Source organism: Centruroides vittatus, unplaced genomic scaffold (genome assembly GCF_030686945.1).
Source record: "Centruroides vittatus isolate TY-2023 unplaced genomic scaffold, ASM3068694v2 contig_620, whole genome shotgun sequence".
NCBI lineage: Eukaryota > Metazoa > Arthropoda > Arachnida > Scorpiones > Buthidae > Centruroides > Centruroides vittatus.
The window spans coordinates 2,888,004-2,899,432 of record NW_027122381.1 but is presented as its reverse complement, the minus strand read 5'-3'; the positions used below and the strand labels follow the sequence as shown (position 1 = coordinate 2,899,432).

The following is an 11,429-nucleotide window of genomic DNA, read 5'->3' as shown; positions in this document are numbered from 1 at the left end:
GAGAAACCGGCTAACGGACGGGCGGAAACTAATTTAAAACTAGCGGCGACTAATATTTAACCGAATATTTCCGATATATTACGTTTAGATGGTGCCAGAAGCTATATTAAGTATACCTACGCTAATTTATAATTATATACGAATAAAGAATTGCGATGTACCGACGGTTCCCCTCTTTTCTCTCGCGCGCGGCCCGCGTCGGTTCAAAAGTTTCGAAACGCGGCCCTTGCGTAGAAAAAGGTTGCCCGTCCCCGAGCTATCGGATGCTTTTCGCCCCGTAGCTAGGTGCGCTAATTTAGAAAAAAACCGCGAAAGTATTTTGGGTATCCCCGTTATTCCGTTTGAGAATTTTCTGGACCTTATCGCCATCCTTGGTACGGAGAGCGGTGTACATTTTGTTCGGTTTTGCCCGAAGGTGGCGTTCGCTTTCTTCTTTTAAAAGTGTGTCGGTGGCTAAGAATCCTCGGCGGCGCTTCGGAGGAGAACGCCGACGACGGCCGTAACCTCCGCTATAAACCCCGAACGAAAGGAAAGGAAAGAATCTTCGGGGGACCATCCGTCGTTTGACGCGACAACTTAAGCCCGTTTTTGTCTTATAGGTGGGTGTAATTAATTTCTTTATATCGTGTTTTTTATCGTTTGGATAGTTCTCCACACAATTTTTTTTTTATTTTTTGGATATTTTGTTTAAATATTTCTTAGTATCGCTTTGTATAATTTGTTTGTTTTATTTATGTACGTTTTATTTTCCCCCTCCGCTCGTTATCGACGGAAAGTACGCGAACATTTTAGTCGAGAACGAGACGGTATACAAATTCCCACTCGTACCGCAGTCCGATACGCCCGTACGCGATACCCGCATTAGAGAGAAGTTCGCCGGGAAGCCCTTTAAATCGGCGACGAAAAAAGAGTCAAAAAATCCTCTCGATCTCTTACGTCTCGACTTAGTCGGACCCTTCGAGACGAATCGACGGGAAGAGCGAGGTACGCACTCGCCATTGCGGACGACTACTCGAAAAACCTTTTCGCCAAATTTTTAAGGGCCAAATCCGAAACGGCGGAAGCGATCGTAGACTCGATAAAAAAAACGTCGAAAACACAACTCGGAGAAAGGTCGAACAAATCGGACGCGATAACGGCGGAGAATTCCTTAACGAAAACCTCCCTTATAATTTGGCTACGGGAGGGCGGCGGATACTCGTCTGCCGAGAGGGCGTTTTTGTAGCATCGGAGCGCGAGGTGAATTAAGTTAATAATATTTACTTACGGACTTTAATATATTTATCTACTATTGCAAATTTGTTAGTGTCGAGATTACGATAAATCGATTAAGCCCCCGCTCCGTTTAATCTAACAAACAATAAAATGTATTATTTAATTAAGAATTTCGAAACATCGGAAATATACGGAGACTACGGCGGTATTATCTAGCACGAATTCGCAACGTTTATTATAGAACTAGCGGGTAGGCCCGGCGTCGCTCGGGCAAAAGTAACGATAGCGAAGATTAAGATTATTACTTCGTAGTCGCGGAAGAAAAAGAGTAATTTCGTCGACGAACTAAGTATTTCTAAAGAAAGGTCGAATTCGATAATCGAACGTTCTAATATTGTTCGATTTTCACGACGCGTTCTCGTTATATCCTTCGATTTTCGTCCAACGTTCTAAAGAAGAAAAGTCGAGAAAAACCGAACTAATCTGTTTAAATTTGAAAATAGAATATGCTCTAACATATTACTCTTTTTCTTTTACGGGCGCCGGAGGAAAAATATCTCGCGCGTCGCTTTCTCTCGTTCTCCGTTGTTACTTAACACTTTCGTCGTTGATGGAAGCGTTAAGCCTTAATCCCGTCCCTCTCCCCGTGGGAGGAATTTCGAAGAATCCTTTCTTAGCGCGCGTTTTTGTGACGTACCGTAACTACGTACCAAATTTCAACTTTCGACTCTTAACCGTTTGGGCTCCGCGCCTATTATTATTATCGACTCGTCTCGATTATATATATAGATACTTGTATTACGGAGAATTATTCTCTTTACTCGGCCTTCCGCTCTCTTCCATTTTATTAACCGTATTACAAAATTACTCCCCGAGATTCTTACACTTTTGGACTCGGGAGACCTCGAAACGTCGAGAAAGGCAAAAAAGTAGGGAAATTTTTCTGTATCTACGGATGTTAGTCTACGCGGGGAGACGAGTTTCGAACGGGTGAAGAAAAACTCGACTCGAAAATGTATGAAATTTAGAAATGTTTCTAGAAATTGTCGGAAAAATCGGACCGCGGGTTCGGCAGACGTCTATTGACGGAGTGGGGCCACGTGTCGAAAAGCTTCCGAGCTCGAGACAAATGTCTATTTTGAAAATATTTGTAAATAAGATAGTTTTAAAAAATAAAGTTTATTCGTATTTATATACTTATCTAAAAATTCAGAAAAGTAAACTATCTTGGCTTTTATTTAAATTATCTTTTTCGTTATTCAATTTACCTTTCGTGGGTAAAGCTGCCGCTATAATGCGATGAAGCTACGTCTATGTATAGGTCTATAGGCGCATTTATTTTTCGTTTATTTATTTATTTCCTCTTTTTCTCTACTACTTTTCCCGACGTTCGTCTTCGGATTATTTGGCAATTGTCATCGGCGCGTAACGTCGATAAACTCCGTCATTTCTTGCCCGATGACGCCAGCGGCGTCGGACCGAGTAATAAAGAGTATTTGACGACGACGACCGGTACGGGCGTCGCCTACAAAACGCATCGCGCGCCCGTGTTGGCGGGGAGGCGGAGCCGACGCTCCCGACCCGAGCACCCTCGGACGTCCGCCCGTTCCGTAAGGCCTAAAAGGGCGGAAACGAAACTTCGGTAAATAAAGAAGGCGCGTTTTAACCAAAATCTCTTTTAATTTCGGCAAAAAAAGTAGAAATTCCGCTTAAATGTTTACAAATATACAATCGATCTCCCATTCGGTAATGACCAAGTCCGCCGAATCGTTCGGCCTTTTAGTAATTTTCCCAGGCGGCCTTCCGGAGGCCTTCTCCGTCTCCGCCGATAAGCCTTGCCCGCGGTAAGAGCGTCTTTTAAGGGGCTAAGGCGCGCACGCGCCCCCTGTCTTCAGAATGGAATCTGAAAATAAATTAACCCATCAACGAAAAGAGAATTAAAAAGTTAAAATGGCGGAAAACCCTTCCTCTAACTTCCACGCGGGAGAAATTCTTTCTTCCGCCAACGGGGCCAAAAGGCCCGTCCGTCTCGTCCGGGCGAAATCCGCTTATTCGTATTTAAGAAAGATCCGAAGTCGTTACCTCACCCCGAAAGCGGGCCTAAAGCCCTGCCTCCCGAATTTTGGCGGATTTCGACGGAAGCCGAAGAGGAGACTGCCCGGAGGGAAATCGAAGACAAATAAGAGGAGAGAGCGGAGTGGGAAGCGGGTCGTTCTTCTTTATCCGGGTGGGCGCGGCCGAAGAGGAAGACGGTGGCGGAATAATTCCGTCATTCCCGGGTAAAGTCGGAGAGGCCAGGGTTAGCCCGCGGCAAACTAAAGGAAAAATCGACTCACCTGAATAAAACGGTTGGGCGGGATCTCTTCGTAGGCCGCGGCTGCGTTTAATAAGCCAGCTTTAGTTTTAAAAATGTCAGAAACTCCCAGGAAAAAGAACCGGGAAAACTCACCTCCGTCCAACGTATCCATTTGGTGGGACATTATTTGATTACCGACGAACAGGTCTGGAATAATGGTTTGCGGGGGTTAAGATTTCGCTCCGGACCAATCGATTACTTATTTAATTAAAAAAAAAGTTACCCAGGTCCGAAGTAGAGTCGACGTCGCGTTCTTGGACGGAAACCGGATGCAGATCGCCTAAAATTAATAAAGACAATCGTAAACGGATTAAGTCGGCTACGGGTAAAGCCGCGACAATTCGATTTTAAGAAACGATTGTCGGCAATCGTTCGGACTTAGCCTAATACGGGAGAGTTCCTTTTCCCTCGGCTAAATTGCCTCCCATACGCGCAAATAAATGATTTCCTTCCCCGGCAAACTTTGCCCGTTTACCGTAATCGATTCCTTCTCGGATATAAGAATTCCGACGTCTTTAAACTTCGGCGAGTGTATTCGTAAAGTTATCTCGTCCGCGGCCAATTTCTATTCTCTCGTCGGAGCCGGAAAACGGTTACTCGGACCGGGTCGGCGCAAAACTTTAGAGAATTTGCGAGCCGCGCCATATTTGCTCGGACGCAAAACTAAACGGACGGTAGGCCACCGAAATTCGTCGGTACGGGATCGAAGATAGAATACGGCCACGCCCGCTCTTAATAATTCGACCAGGGCAAAGCTACGAATCACTCCGATTTGAGAATTTCGGCGAAGAGTTCTTTAGAATATATCTTTCCTAGCGAGACGTTAAAACAAACCGTCGCGTAGGTCGTCCTAGCGTAGCACCGACTAAAAATCTACGTTTTGCCAGGGTTTCGTCGACCGTCGCGCGCCTCGGCTTCTAAGTGACGCGCGATAACATTTTTTCTTCGTAATTGTCGAATTCGTTTTATTCCTACGCCGTATCCCTTCGTTAGACGAACCGCTCCGAGTTTACGCCTTTCCCCGTTTAAATTTCGGTCCCTCTGTCGGGTACGGGGCGAGGCTATAACGGCGCCGGGAAAAACGCCGCGCGCAATGACGTACAGTACAATACTCCGGCTCCGCGATACGTCGCACGCGAGATATTCGCCGCGTATTTTACTCCGACCAAACTCGGATTCGACCGGATTTAAAACCGTAATTTATTCGGGTCCGGTGTCCGTTTTCGGTAGGCGCCCGCGGTCGATAGCGTTAAATTCGTTTAGTCTCTCCCCGTTCCGGCGCGGGTCGATCGACTTTAGAAAATTAAAATTTTTCCGAAACGACCATTCGTCCTTAAATTAATCTCGGAGGTTCGAACGTAGGTCGACGGAAAATTCCCCTTCGTCCCAATTCGGCGGACCAAAATCTACAATTAGTTTCTCCGCCCGTAACCGGGTCTGCCGCGGTGTTTGCCCGACTTATAAATTATTTATTTGCAAATAAAGAAAACGCGAGTTACTAACCGTAATAGGGCGATCGGAACTGCATTAATTCGTCTTGCGCGCTTCTGTCTTGTTCTGAAATATAATTTTTAAAGTTAGTCGAGCGATAAACTTACTAGGCCGATAGGCAGAGTTTAGTTTTCCAACGGTAAACTCTAAGTATTTTAGCAAATGCGAGAAGCGGATCCGAAAATGTTCCGTATAAAAGGGGCTAAAAGGGTATTGCTAAAACGCGTACGAGTAAAGCGACGGTTTTATCGCGGAGAAAACCGTCGCTTTACGGTAGAACGGAATAGAAAAACCGCTTCCACACTTTACGCGTTAGACGGTCGACGATATCGTAATTCGCCCTTTGACCCGCTTCGGGTTAGAAGCCATTATATTCCTTAAATATTTTACGGGATAAGGGCTAAAGAAATTCCACCCCTTTTACTTTGGCGGGGATCCGCATCCCGTGTCCGGAAACGAGGAAGTTAGTAGGAGTAAAGAGCCGGTCGTCGGCATCCACCTACCTAAAATGTCCATGAAGTAAGTGGTTTCGGTTCCTTCGTTCGACGGAAGCGTGAAATTGTCTTTAGCTGCGAAAATAATATTATTCGTTTAATCTTATCGTTACGATAATAATTATTATTACGAAAAAAGAAAGAAAGAAACGGCGCCGATAATAACGATTAAGAAACGGAAGACTTTAAAACGTCTCCGTCCGGCTACGCCCGTCGAATTTGGAACTCGATTAAACGTCGAGATCTTAATTACTGCCAAGCGGCCGTTTACGGGTCGGTGGCCGGCTAATTAGTCTCGAAAAATGTCGGAAACAAATTAAAACGATTTCTTACAAAAGCGAAAATCCCGAAAGACTCGAATTTTTGTAAGAAATCTTTCCGCAATTTCTCAAAGTAGTTCGGACGGATACGGGGCGAAAAGACCAATATCCGATTCCCTACCTGAAAGCGAGTCGAAGGCTCGAAGCCAGTCGGAATCTACACAAATCAATATTAAATTTATCTTTAACCATTTTTTGTCGGTTCCGCTAAGTTCGATTTTACAAAGGTGCTAAAATTTGCTTACCCGCGTAATTCTTTTCTACGCCACTCGGCCGGCAATCGTCGTTTTCTACGTCGTCCGATCGGTCGAAATCGACGACCGGTTTCGTCTTCTTTCTAGATTTGTAAACTTTGCTCGACTGAAAAGACAGCCGCGCTTTAAAAAGGGGCCCTTCCGAGTACGGAGCCGGTCGCCACGCGGCGTACGCCCTCTTATATTAAATGCCAAACTAAATATTTCCCTTCGTTTTCCGGGGAAAAGCGCGTGGCCGGACGCGCTAAACGGTATTCGGAGACGAAACGGCCGACCCACCGGTTGGAAAATTCGTTAATTCGGGGTACGAGCGAGTGGCGACGGCTCCGCATTTAAAGTCGAGAATTTTTCTATTCTTACGTTTCTGGACGCTTTCTTTGTTTCGGAACGGTTTTGGTGGTCGTTGTCGCCTAAACGAACAGAGAATGTGCCTGGAGAGTCCGACAGATTACAGGTAAAAGTAGAAAATGGACGGTAAAGGAAGCTACCTCTGTTCTCCTTTTGGCCCGGATCCGCCGTTGTCTGCTGCTGCTTGACGAAAGAAAAATCCGTGAATCTCCAGAATTTCAAGTCCTTTCTCCCGGAATTCGGAAGTTCTTTAATTTCTTCCAATTCGTATCTACTCTTCATGGCGCATCTGAAATTGGCTTTCAACGTTTTGTATTTGTCCTTATCGGCCAATCTTCCTATTATCGAAAAAGATCGTTTGTTTACTTTTATAGAAAGAGTTAAATTGTTTTCTTTTACGTTCCCCGAGTGCGAAAACCGAGAACGGTCGACTCCTCGTTTCCCACTTTCCCTTACCTTTTAACGAGAAAAGATCAGCCCGGCAGCAATACGCTTTCTCGAATTTTAACACCGTTGTAGTAAATTCCGAGAAAATGTCGACGTTACGACTACCACTTCGAGAGATAACGAAAATATAATTGCAATAAAGCGTTTACTGTTCTATAGCTTTTGGAAGAACCGAAGCGAAAACCATCCTTTCGTTTGCGTTACTGCCGCCGCCGTAACCGACGATCGTTACGCTTCTGACGTCTTACTTTCTTTTCGACCTTTTTAATTAATTTCGGCCTTAAGAGCCGTTACTCTTTCTAAAATTCTGCAAATCGGAAGTAAATAATAAACCGCCTTCGTCGTCTTCCCATTTGCGAATTTAGTAGGACACTTTTTGCTACGGATTAACTTTTCCTCGTTACCCACCGAATTCGTACTAACCGAACTTTTGCGGACTCGACATTCGAACCGCCGGCAAAGCCACCGATTTTCTCTTGGAAACGGGGTGGTAGTTACGATACCTCGAACGTCCTCTTCCGCAAATACAAATAATCACTTACGTCGGCTTTTCGATAATATTTTGGCCCGACGGTTTTACCTCCCGCCTTACGCTGTTTTATTGTTACGCGCGATAAAAGAAAATTCCGTCGGTGACCGAAAAATAAAAATTTAGTCCGTCCGCCCGGTTACTTCGTCGTCGTCTCCTCCGTTACGTAAAGTAAAATGACGGTAATTTATTTATTGCCTAAAGACGCGGTGCCCGAAACGGCCCGCGCTAGGCCACCGAAGAACTCTTAATTATCTTTATTTGGTCGGAAAAGAGCGCGGAGGTAATAAAGTTAGCGATTAACGTCCGACCTTTCTATATCGTTTCGATGAAAGTAAGCAATTTGAGGTAAATCGCGGACGATTAACGAAGAAAGAATTTACCTTTGTGTAAAGCCCAAAGACGAAACAATTCGGAGTCGGTTTCGCTGGTCCAGGAACCGCTGGATGCGTGAAGCCAATGAAGACGGAATTCTCCTTTATCCTTATCGGTCCACTGGGCCAAATCGAAAGCGTCGTCTTCTAATTTTTCGTACAAAAATTGGCAAATTCCTTTCTTCTTTCTGCGGATTTGCCTTCTACGAATCGGTCTATTCATTTTCATAATTCTGCAATAGAAATTCTATCGAGTACGGTGCGGTACATACGCGTTAGTGCGTGTCGTGGTTGTCGTCTAAATTAACGGAGGGGGTTTGGGGTGGACGGAGCATCGGCCGAGCCCGGACGCTCCGTCCAAATATACAACTAAATTTCGCCCGACGCCAGATTTAGTTCCTTTACCATTTCGTGGTGTAAGTCGGCATCTAGTTTGGCAAAGAGATTTCTCGGGCGTAAAAAGCCGACTTTTACTCCGGCACACGTTATACCCGACGTTAACCGGCCGAAAAACCGATTTTCCAGTTTCAAACGACGCCGGAATCGGCCATTTATTTCTCTGGCCGCCCACCTAATCGGTTCGGGCGAACGGTAATTTAAGCGGCGCGTGGCCGTCGAATCGGACGCGGGGACGAACGGAAAGCCGCGAAAGTCGTTTCCGAACGTAAGATTTACGCATCTACGTATATTATTGTTCTGGAAAGATCAAATGCGTTTACGTATTATTAATTAACTAGCGAACGAGCCCGGCGTCGCTCGGGCAAAAAGTAACCGTAGCCAAGATTAAGATTATTACATTATAGCCGATTTTAGCCGTTTTTACCGAGTGCGAGAGTTAGGTTACCCCTCTTCCCAAATGTATTAGAGAATTTTTAGACGGGTCTAAAATTATGTTTCGTTTCCCGCAAAAATCCGCATCTAAAATAGTACAGTAGAAGTTCTTTAGGGTAATCCTTAAGCCTCTCCCTCTCCCCCGCGGGGGATTTCCAAAAATTTCTTCTTAGTGTGCATTCTCGTCACGTACCCTAACTGCTTACCAAATTTTAACTTTCGACTCCTAACCGTTCGGGCTTTGCGCTTATTAATATTATCATCATCAACCCGTCTCGATTATAAGATCGTCCCGGGCCGTCCGAGCCCAGATATACGGCATCCGGTCGAATACGCTACGTTCTTACGGGAAGGCGTACGCCAGTCGTAGCGGTTACGCCGATTAATTCCCACGCGCGCAGACTCTGGCATCCGATCGGTCACGGCGTAAATAATACTCCGTATAAACCAATCTCTCGCTTACGTAAAGAACGAGTTTCCGTACCTTTCCGGCCATTACTTCGGACGTAGAGTCGACGTTTGTTTCTAAATAAAAACGCTTCCCGCGGGTTTCGTAAGCGATAATAGAGTTTGTCTTTGTAACGACACGTAAAATCGAAACATTCTTCTCGGATTCTCGAAGAAAAAACGAACAAAGTGGAAATATAATACGTAAAACGAATCGCCTATAAATAAAAAGTCTTACGACGGCCGAAATATTAACCCGGGTGTAGAGACCGGCTTCCCACCGATTTAACGCGTGGCATTTATTCGGGATTAACGGAAATTAAATATAAATTTTCCAAGAAACGAAGCGTAAAGGCATCGGCCGTCCCCTCCGTTCCCACAGCCCGATTAATTTCGAACGGGCCGGTAATTCGGCGGTTTAACGAGTTTTATTGCGCGGTTCGATGTAACTTTTATCGCGTTAATAACGAGTGCGTCGATAAAGGAAAAACGCTTCGGCCTGGAATTTTGTCGGCGATTCCGCATTAGTCGAAACACCGACGCGAGTTCGAAGTATAAATAATAATTAAATTAGTGGAAGGCGTTAACAAAAGTTGCCGTCTAACAAAAAATAACAATCCGTTAATCTAACTCGTACACCGTTAAATTAATACGCTCTTCCTTTAACCGGGCCGTTCGCTTCTATCCGTGGCGGAATACGACGATACTCGCGCCCAATTCCTCTTCGGTTCCTTCCTCTCGTATAGAGTTTCTCCGAACTTATCCGCCATTTTAATACACTCCTAACGGTGTCGTTACGTCCGAAGACGCGATCTACCGGTCGGAGAACGATTAAAATTACAAAACCAGAGAACGAGACGCGGGTTCGTACTTTCGAGTATAAGTAAAATTATTTTAAAATATTAAAAGGATATTAAGAAATAAGAAAATATCGCTAACTCTTTTAGTAAAGACGGAGAATCGTCGTATTAAGTTAAGAAATGACTTATTAACTGTACTATTAAATGTCTACGTTAAACGATTATATTCCGTAGACGATTCCGTTTCCTACCGTCGTCGAACTAGCCACACCGATAAAAAGAAATATTTTCACTCTCCGATCTTAATAGACGATATTCGTTTCTAAATAACCATAAAAATCAATTTAACGCCGTTAAAACTATTCCGAGCGTTCTTACAAATTTTCGTTCGGAATAGATTTGCGACTTTAAAGATAATCGTCGTATTCCGGCAACTTCTACGTTCTAAATACGGCGGTTTAATAATTTGGCCGTCGAATTACGGAGAAATTCTATTCCGGAAGACACGCGGGGGTCCACGTACTTTAACGGGAGCGCGCCCGAAAATTTCAAACTTTCCCTACGCTTAGGGAGTAAATAAATTAAAGAGCTCGAGCGTGATATAACTTTTTAAAAAAAGTTATTTTGGGACGTTTTATATCCTTCGCGTCTTTTGTTTTTTCGAGTAACGACGAAAAAGCCCAACTTTTATCTCCACGTTTTCGTTAAAATACTTAAAATAAATAAGATTTTATATATTTATTTTTCCGCTAATAAATTTCTGGTATTTTCTGCTTTATTTGGCTGGGGTTTTACCGTTATCGTTTGACGGGCCGGCGTATCGTCAACTTCGTTACTAACTGCATAAATCGAGCTAAATGGCCGATGCGTAAGAACATTACTATTACCGCGGCCAAAATTATATAAAATTATCCTTCTTTGTTAAATCCTTCTTACGTATCAAAATTTAGATATTTAATATCGAAAATATATATAATAAGCGAGAGTCGAGGCGAGACGGAAGCCACGGCCAGAAGCACGGAACCGGGTTTACCTCCATCTACGATAGCAAAATTAAAAATCTGTAACGCGGATCCGCGTAAACGGTAGCCTCCGGGAAGGCGGCGTAAAATAAAATATAAAGTGTAAATTTAGCGAACGAATTATAACGAAAAGAACGGATACTCACGGAAAAGAATCGGCCGCCCTTGGCGCGGAAGAAGATAGAAATGATAGACGATGTTTTTCTCTTATCGGTTTAAAGCGCGATCGACCGATATCATTCGTCCGTGGAAAAAGCGACATCACTTTTGGGCGTCGTTATTGGCGGTGACGTAGAATGGCGTAATCGTCGTTAATAAGTTTGTATAGCAGTCGTTCCGGTTTCGGTTCCTTCCGTCTCTCCGATGGTAATTTTAAATTTAAAAATATTTCGGAATCGGGTTAGAGACGATACTTTTCGGTGTAAATAAAGCCGCGGTTTATTAATTTTATATATTTAATTATTTAAATTAGCCGCGGCCGCGTTTGCCGGTCGAACGTTT

At 44.2% G+C, this 11,429-nt stretch overlaps 1 protein-coding gene across 1 annotated transcript; it reads right to left on the bottom strand.

Annotated features, from left to right (window-relative positions):
• Window positions 1–2,875: 2,875 nt before the first annotated feature.
• On the bottom strand, window positions 2,876–11,145 carry LOC136979453 (interferon regulatory factor 2-like). Its single transcript, XM_067275464.1, has 11 exons — window positions 11,075–11,145; window positions 7,838–8,061; window positions 6,619–6,816; window positions 6,491–6,540; window positions 6,122–6,236; window positions 5,566–5,631; window positions 5,075–5,128; window positions 3,795–3,851; window positions 3,665–3,718; window positions 3,552–3,592; window positions 2,876–3,118 (listed from the first exon to the last, which is right to left on the bottom strand). The coding sequence occupies exons 2-11, from the start codon at window positions 8,055–8,057 to the stop codon at window positions 3,107–3,109; spliced, it is 867 nt and encodes a 288-aa protein (XP_067131565.1). The 5' UTR covers window positions 8,058–8,061; window positions 11,075–11,145; the 3' UTR covers window positions 2,876–3,106.
• Between the last annotated feature and the right edge of the window lie 284 nt (window positions 11,146–11,429).

Coding starts and splice junctions, on each gene's coding strand:
- LOC136979453 (XM_067275464.1), bottom strand. CDS start 8,057: ATGAAAATGAATAGACCGATTCGTAGAAGGCAAATCCGCAGAAAGAAG. Junction 6,817..7,837: donor TCTTTGGGCTTTACACAAAG/GTAAATTCTTTC, acceptor TTTCGATAATAG/GAAGATTGGCCGATAAGGAC. Junction 3,852..5,074: donor GTTCCGATCGCCCTATTACG/GTTAGTAACTCG, acceptor TATTAATTTTAG/GCGATCTGCATCCGGTTTCC.